Here is an 8,784-nt window from a genome sequence, read left to right on the forward strand (position 1 = left end):
GCTCGATCCAGCTGTAAGGTTTGGACACACACACAAGATTCCATACTTGGCCTCTCAGGACTGTGTAGTTCCAAAGGGGCACATGGACATTTTTCTTCTGGGCATTCAGCAGGCCATCCACAGACCTACAGGAAGGAGGAAAGACATGAAGAAAGGTCTCTTAGTTCAGCTACATTCCCACCCTCCAATTAGGCCAGTCCTATGTACCTACGAAATAGTTTTCAAACTGGACAATAGTGGCACACACTTTTAATCTCAGCACTCAGGAAGCAGAGGCAATTGGATACCTGTTAGTTTGAGGCCGCCTGGTCTACAAAGCAAGTTCCAGAATAGTTAGGGCTTTTATACCTAGAAACCCTTCCTCAAAAACAAACAAACAAGAATAAAAATCTTCAGTGTAGCAGGGTATCGTGGACATGACTACAATTCCAGCACTCAGGAGGCAGAGGCCAGGAAACTGCTTAAGTCTGGAGCCAGTGATCTACCTATGATGAGAGCCCGACTCAAAACACATACTTCAGTTTGTCCTAAGGAATCAGATCAGGTTCAAAGCTATAATAGAAATGACAAGGAAGAACAAATTTGAGGGAGAGTTTCACAAATCTAAAGGGTGGGCTGGAGAAATGGCTCAGGGCAGCAACCTGTGGTCATCCCGGAGCCCACAAAACCCTGGCCTCTGCACATACAGCACAGCACACGCACCCTTGTCCCCTCTACTGTGCTCCCAACCCCACATCATAGTAACTACAACTAAAACAACAAAATAGACTGGGCATGGTGCACACTCGGGAGACAGAGGCCAGCATAGTCTACATAGCAAGTTCTAGGACTACACAGTAAGACTATGTCTCAAAAAAAAAGTAACTAAATAACTAAATAATACAATCACAAAACAGGGAATGGAGAGATGGTTAAAAGCACTAACTGCTCTTCTAGAGGACCCGGGTTCAACTCCTAGAACCCACATGGTAGCTCACAACTGCCTCTAACTCCAATTTCAGGAAGTCCAGAACCATATTCTGACCTCCACCAACACCAGGAACGCATATGGTACACATACATACATACATGTAAGCTTAATATATACACACATGAAATAAAAAACACAGACACGGGGCTGGAGAGATGGCTCAATGGTTAAGAGCATTGCCTGCTCTTCCAAAGGTCCTGAGTCCAATTCCCAGCAACCACATGGTGGCTTACAACCATCTGTAATGAGGTCTGGCGCCCTCTGCTGGCCCGCAGACATACACACAGACAGAATATTGTATAAATAAATAATTAAAAAAAAACACAGACACGAAGGTGCATTAACTCATGCACACACACACACACACAAATAAACATGTATAGTACATTATCTCTTTTATTTTGTTTTGGTGTTTTGAGACAAGGTCTTTACAGCCCAGGCAGGCCTAGAAGTCACCATGTAGACCAAGCTATAATCCTCACGCCGCTCTGCTTCTTCAATGCTGGGAATAAAGGTGTGCACCACCACATTCATCTACACAGTCTATTATCTCAAAAGGGGAGGGGCTGGGAAAGTGGCCCAGGTCACTGATCACTTGCCTAACCCATACAAGGCCCTGAGTTTGACCTCCATTTCCATAGGGGTAAAAAAAGAAAAATAAACTCAAAATCCTCCCCAGCAAAATAATGCAGAGCATAAACTGACATTTATAAAACTGGATCCAGGATAAAGGACTCCTGACTTTAAATTTTATCCTGCGAGAGAATGGAAAAAGCTAGGATACTAACACCAGATTTACTCTGAGGCAGAAACCAAGCAGGTTTGGAAGAAGTTAGGGAGAACGGGGCTTACACTGTGGGCGAAAGCCTAGGCCTACAGTCAAGGACAATGAGGACGTTTGTTTCCTGCCTGCTGTGTAACCTTAGGCAGAGTCTTTATCTTCCCAAGACTTACTTTTTCATTTACAAAATTAGTTCACCTCTAGGGACCTCATATTTGTTTGTTTTGAGACAATATAGATAGCCCAGGCTGGTCTCTAATTCAAAGCAATCCTCTTGCCTCAGCATCCCAAAGTGCTGGGCCTGAGCAACTAAACCTGACTCTTCATAGGTTTGAATAAGGAAAAACATTTAAATATGCCTGCCACAAAGAAAGTCCTGAGTATGTGATAGTAATTTTTTCAAAATGTCTAAAAATAACAAAAGTGGAACCTGAAAGTGGGGGATACCTGTCAAAATGACCTCTTAATTCTCTAGGATCAAAGCTAGACACCCTGAATGGGTTTCAAGTTTGGCAAAGGTGAGGACTGGGGTTTGGGAGCGTAACCTTGTGGTAGTGTACACGCAGGAGGCCGGGGCAATCCCCAGCACACGGGCACACACACAAAGCTTTACGGGAGAGAAATGTGTACTCATACATCACTGCTGAACCATCCCCACCAGCTCCTCTCACCGAACAAAGAGAGCCTCAAGGTCTCCTGCCCCACCACCCTGGCTCCAAGACTTTGCCCCACCTCCCCTGAGAGATGGTCACCTAGGCCAGAGCGGAGTGGGTTACTTTCTCCTAGTTGCACTGCTGGGCAACCCTGGTGGTCCCTCTCCTCTTGGTATCTGCTATCATCTCCACCTCACAGGAACTTCTACATTTGGCTCTAACTCTGCCTCTCTGGGCTCACACACAGAAAGTAAAGTCTGCACCCTGGAGTATATGAAAACAGCTATGTCTGGCTTTAGTCTTCTCTTCTTCTAAGAGGGATACAGGAGTGATATATCAAGGTACCTGGAGAGATATGGAAAAAGTAAAGGGGTGGGTGGAGCCATTTTCCTATGTCATTGCAATCACCCAACTTTCTGGCCCTTCCCCTTCCCAATCGATCCAAGTCAGGCAAGCAATATAACTTAGTGAAGAAGGGCATTCACCATCAAGGCTACCTCAGGATTCCCCAGAACCCACATGGAAGGAGAAAACAGGCTCCCCCAAATCCATCAAAGTCAAAGTATGATCTCAAACCATACTTTGCAAAACTTGGTTTAAAATGTCTTTGAGTCAACATGGTGGCTCGCAGCTCTAATTCCAGCAGTCAGACTAGGAACAGAGAATAGCAAGTTCAAGGCCAGCCTAGACGATGTAGTAAGTTCCAGACCAGCCTGACACACAGTAATACAAATCCCACCTGAAACCCCCCTCCCAAAAGACCAAAGCACCAATAAAAATTGTGCCTATGCGACAATTTCTAGAACTTCACTGGGCCCTGTCTCTCTAGCAAGCATCCTGACCCAGACACACCTTACCCCTACTTTTCAGGGCACATACCAGTAATGGTTTGCATCCATGAACGTCAACTGAAAGGCCAACAAACCATACAGATAGGAGTGGTTGTTCCACGATGTCTTGTCCAGGAGAAACACGTACCAGTAGGGTAGCAGGAATAACACACAGCTTAGCCGGTAGCACAGGCCCAGCATCATGCCCAGTGCCCCTGGGGGTTTGTGAGGAGAGGATTCAAGGTCAAAGTGTCACCACAGGCCCAGCTTCCCTGGGACCGAAATTAAGAAAGGTCAGCAGGCATTTTATAACCAGGCAGAGCACTAAATGAAAGAAGAGTTGTGGGGTCGTGACGGCTCACATGACAACAGAGGAGCAGCATGAGGCCGAATCACGGAGGAAGTGCTACAGACATCAATGACTTGTTCACCAGCATGCTTCTGCTGCGTCATTCTCCCTAGTTCAGATCCCCAGCACCCAGTTCCCCTCACCCAGAAACATGATGGTGTAGACAAGGTACATCCAGTCAAGCGGCAGAGGGCGCAAGGCATCCAGCAAGGGAAAGCGACACACGTCCAGCCCATCCAAGTATTTTCGGTCCAGGGAGCTAAGGCCCCGCTCCTGGGGAATGTCCAGGAGCATCAAGAACGCTATAAAAGCAAGTGAGGGAAGACAGCTGTTAACATCTGCTAAAGAGGCATGATGTAGCTCTCAGTACGCACAGCGCCACACTTGAATTTCACCACCAGCCTGGCTACACAGTGAGTCCCAGTCCAGCCTGAGATAAATAGAAAAACCTTGCCTCAAAAAAACAAAATGATAGTCACTATTATTAGTCCCTACTATTAGTACTGAGCCTATTCTTGGCTAGGAATTACGCTAGTTGTGTGGTCCGACAAACCCTAAAGCTCACAAGCTGATTCCCACCAGTAAATCATGCACATACTTTGTGAAGAGGTAGTGAGGCTGGAAAGGTGGACCCACTGAGCAATCATAAGGACTGTAGTTCAGATCCCAGCACCAATAACAAGCTGGGAATTCTATGCAGCTGTAAGCCAGCTGTGAAAGGGGCAGAAACAGGAAGCTTGCTGGCTTCCAGCCTGCTGAGGAACCGCAAGCCCCAGGGGCTCAGGGAGAGACTTGGCCTCAAAGGAACTAGTGAGTGGAATGTGACAGAGACCGTTTTCTAGCTTCTGTGCTCATGCACAGGAACGCTCACCTGTGCACACATGTGGGAGTGTGAACACACGTGTGGGAGTGTGCACACATGTGGGAGTGTGCACACATGTGTGGGAGTGTGCACACACAGGTAGGAGTGTGCACACACAGGTAGGAGTGTGCACACATGTGTGGGAGTGTGCACACACGTGTGGGAGTGTGCACACATGTGTGGGAGTGTGCACACACAGGTAGGAGGTGTGCACACACAGGTAGGAGTGTGCACACATGTGGGAGTGTGCACACACATGTGGGAGTGTGCACACACAGGTGGGAGTGTGCACACACAGGTAGGAGTGTGCACACATGTGGGAGTGTGCACACATGTGGGAGTGTGCACACACGTGTGGGAGTGTGCACACACAGGTAGGAGGTGTGCACACACAGGTAGAAGTGTGCGCACACAGATAGGAGTGTGCACACATGTGTGGGAGTGTGCACACACAGGTAGGAGTGTGCACACACAGGAGTGTGCACACATATGTGGGAGTATGTACAAACACTCACACAATATACACACTAAAATAGAGCTTTAAAAAAATACTTCACAAGCCAGTGATCCTAGAATACACCTTTAATCCCAGCACTGGGGAGGGAGGCAGCGGCAAGCAGGTCTCTGTGAGTTCTAGACCAGCCTGATCTACATAGTGAGTGGCAGATCAACCAGGACTATACATCTAGGGCAGTGAAATCCTATCTCAAAAAATAAAAACAAACAAGACAAACAATAACAAAATGTCACAGAGCTGCAGAAAGATTAAGTAAGAGATATGTACAAAACACTATAGAAACTGTTAGGGTTCAATTAATTACATCTATAAAGATACACCCTACTGAACCATAAAAAGTGCTCCGGGGAACCTTCTTTTTTTTTTAATTTATTTATTATGTATACAATAGTCTGTCTGTGTGTATGCCTGTAGGCCAGAAGAGGGCACCAGACCCCATTACAAATGGTTATGAGCCACCATGTGGTTGCTGGGAATTGAACTCAGGATCTTTGGAAGAGCAGGCAACGCTCTTAACCTCTGAGCCATCTCTCCAGCCCCCCGGGGGACCTTCTTAATACATTTTTTTTTTGCCTCCTGACATGATGTGGGATTCCCTTTTGTATGCTGTGAATACAATTGGTTAATTAATAAAGAAAACTGGCTTAGCCTGATAGGGCAAAAGAATAGAGGTAAGCAGAGAAAACCAAACTGAATGCTGGGAGAAAGAAGGGCAGAGTCAGAGAGAAGCCATGGAGCCCCGCCAGAGCCAGATGGAACTTTAGCCAGTAAGCCACAGCCACATGATGATACACATATCAATAGAAATGGGTTAAATTAATATGTAAGAGTTAGCCAATAAGAAGCTAGAGCTAATGGGCCAAGCAGTGATTTAATTAATACAGTTTCTGTGTGATTATTGTGGGGCTAAGCGGCCGGGAACCAACAAGTAGCCTCCTTATTACACTGACACACACAGGAAGGCAGTGGTATTTGGTCAACACACTAAGATAAATAAGGGACACTCGGCTCTGGAAGCCAGTTTGGGATCAGGCAGTTTCTCAATCCCAGAAGCAGTTGCGTTAGCCAGTCTGGTTAATTATCTGTAGGGGTATTTACCCGTTCATTACAAGACATCTAGTGCATCAGATGCCAGCCACCATTACCTATTCCTCTTCTTCAAAAGTTCTAACTAAAAATGTCTCCAAGAAGCAAAATGGTCTCCAGTTGGAAGCTACTGGACTTACAGGAGTAGAGTCTCGGCACATCCTAACTCTCTGAGCTGCTAGGGCAGTGTCTCGGCACATCCTAACTCTCTGGGCTGCTAGGGCAGTGTCTCGGCACATCCTAACTCTCTGGGCTGCTAGGGCAGTGTCTCGGCACATCCTAACTCTCTGGGCTGCTAGGGCAGTGTCTCGGCACATTCTAACTCTCTGGGCTGCTAGGGCAGTGTCTCGGCACATCCTAACTCTCTGAGCTGCTAGGGCAGTGTCTCGGCACATCCTAACTCTCTGAGCTGCTAGGGTGTTTCTCTGAAATACTTCATTCCTAAGCAGCTTCCTGACATGAATAAAATGGGTCCCTTGTCAGGTGTGATGGTGAAGCAGGAAGATCAGCACTCGAGAGGCCAGGTAAGTCTGACCTATGGAATAAGACCATTTCAAACACCAAAGAGAGCTGGGGAGATTACTCAGTCTTGCTGTACGCATGAGAGCCTGAATTCAGATCACTAGCACTCATGCAGAAAGCCTGGCACAGTCAATCTCAGTGCTGTGGAGGTTCCTGGGACTTGCTGCCCAGCCAGTCTAACTCAATTGGTGAGCTCCAGGCTCAGGAGAGACCCTGTCTTAAAAAATAAGGTGGAGGGCTGGAGAGATGGCTCAGAGGTTAAGAGCATTGCCTGCTCTTCCAAAGGTCCTGAGTTCAATTCCCAGCAACCACATGGTGGCTCACAGCCATCTGTAATGAGGTCTGGTGCCCTCTTCTGGCCTGCAGGCATACACACAGACAGAATATTGTATACATAATAAATAAATTTTAAAAAAAAGAAGGTGGAGAAATGATTAAAGAAGACACCTGACGTTGACCTGTGGTCTACATGCACAAGTGCACAGACCAAAGCATTTCTGAGCACTAAACCCTAACTAGAGGTGACAAGGCCAGGTTACGATTCTAACTTCCAAAGAATTCTTCCATTATTCCAATACTTTCAGCTCTAAGGAAAAGAATACCTAAGAAATAACTAAGAAATAGGTGATTGCACTAGAGAGAATGGCTCAGCAGTTAAGAGCCTGCGCTAATCTTCCAAAGGACCAGAGCTCGATTCCCAGCAGCCATATCAGGCAGTACAATTGCCTTTTACTCCAGTTCCAAGGAATCCAACACTCTCTTTTGGCTTCAACAAGCAACCAGATACCTGGCATACATTCACACATCCATACAGAAACTATCCTGGTTAATCTTGGAACCTCCACTGAGAAAATACCTCGAAGCAGACTGGCCTGTGAACACTGATGTGGGAGGGCCCCGCCTACTGCGTGGACAGGTGATCCCAGGTGGTATAAGAAAGCAGGCGGAGCAAGCCACGAGGAGCAAGCCAATAGCCACTGTGGTTCTTCCATGACTCTTTTCCAGTTCTGCCCTCCAGGTTCCTGACCTGACATCCATCCCTTCATGATGAACTACAACTGTAAGCTGAAACAAACCCTTCCTTTGCAAAGTGCTTTTTGTCATGGTATTTTTATCACAGTAATAGAAGGCAAACTAACACACACACACACACACACACACACACTAAATCTTAAAAAGAAATAGGATGTCATTTTCTCAAGCCCAGCCAAAATGTCCAGGACCAGAAAATAGACTTACCAAAAAGAAAACGAAAGACAGCCAGGTTTGCGGGGTCCGTTGGTCGGTTAAGCAGGGTCACGACACTCTGCCAGCTAGATAAATCTGTCCATTCAAACCCCAAAAGTTTCTCCATGCGGCTGCCCTGGCTGAGCCCTGATGTCCGTGCAGACTTGTTTTTCTGCACTTTATCTACAACCAAGAAGTGGGGGAAATGTGTGCGTAGGAAAACCGAAGTCCCCACAGCCTAGGGTATCCACCCCACTGGGTTCTCCCATTGATAGGACTACCGCAAGCTTCTGGGTGGCAGGCCCTCCTCCAGGATCCTCCCACGGACTCACAACACAAGACTACCATCTCTCCCAATATGCCACTTCCTCACTAAGGTCACCATCCCTCTCGCCAACCCTCAGCCAGCCTACCTGAGGAGGTAGCGGTCCGTGCAGAGTCACGGTGCACAGCCATGACTGCAGAGACAGACAGCCCTCTGCAGCCGACCGCGAGCAAGTGGAAACCCACTACTGTCTTGGGCTCCGCCCCCTCGACACGTCGTCAACACTCGCGCGGCAGGCCGGAAAGCACCCCAACCGCACTGTCGTGAAGGCCAGAACCCACGGCCGGGGACTCAGGCGTAGGGGCGGGGCTAAGTGTGTGGGCGGGGTGAGGGGCGGGGCGGAGGGATCCTGAGCGTAGGGTTGAGCCCAAAGAACTTGCGGAGCAGGAGGAGGAGGGGCAGGGTAAGGAGTTGGGGGCGGAGGATGGACAGCGCAGGGGTAAAGGGTCACGCGTGAATCTAACCTTGGCATTGTAAGGGAGGAGTGACCATTCCCAGAACAAGTGTCTCTTTGCTAACTACCCATCACATACGCCTGTTTTGTTGTTTTGAGACAGGGTCTGTCTTTGTAGCTGTGTAGTCCCGAGCTCGTTTGTGTAGACCAGACTGGCCTCGAACTTACAGACAACCGTCTGCCTCCAGAGTGCTGGGACTAAAGGCTT

The 8,784-nt window shown here is 47.8% G+C and overlaps 1 protein-coding gene across 2 annotated transcripts in view; it reads right to left on the reverse strand.

The window, feature by feature from the left end:
• Nucleotides 1–8,376, reverse strand: part of Ggcx (gamma-glutamyl carboxylase) — a 22,432-nt gene extending 14,056 nt beyond the window's left edge. The window contains exons 1-5 of one of the 2 annotated variants that reach the window (XR_012911637.1): nucleotides 8,211–8,376; nucleotides 7,810–7,980; nucleotides 3,727–3,885; nucleotides 3,284–3,449; nucleotides 47–125 (exon numbers count right to left, since the gene is read on the reverse strand). Coding sequence is in view for 1 of the 2 variants with exons in the window: in XM_075983823.1 (XP_075839938.1) it covers nucleotides 47–125; nucleotides 3,284–3,449; nucleotides 3,727–3,885; nucleotides 7,810–7,980; nucleotides 8,211–8,253 (618 nt within the window). In the remaining variant the exon portion in view is untranslated. The remainder of the gene's footprint in view (nucleotides 1–46; nucleotides 126–3,283; nucleotides 3,450–3,726; nucleotides 3,886–7,809; nucleotides 7,981–8,210) is intronic. The other variant, XM_075983823.1, reaches the window with a different exon arrangement.
• Nucleotides 8,377–8,784: the final 408 nt, after the last annotated feature.

The sequence above is a fragment of the Microtus pennsylvanicus genome, chromosome 8 (assembly GCF_037038515.1).
Source record: "Microtus pennsylvanicus isolate mMicPen1 chromosome 8, mMicPen1.hap1, whole genome shotgun sequence".
In the NCBI taxonomy this organism is placed as follows: domain Eukaryota; kingdom Metazoa; phylum Chordata; class Mammalia; order Rodentia; family Cricetidae; genus Microtus; species Microtus pennsylvanicus.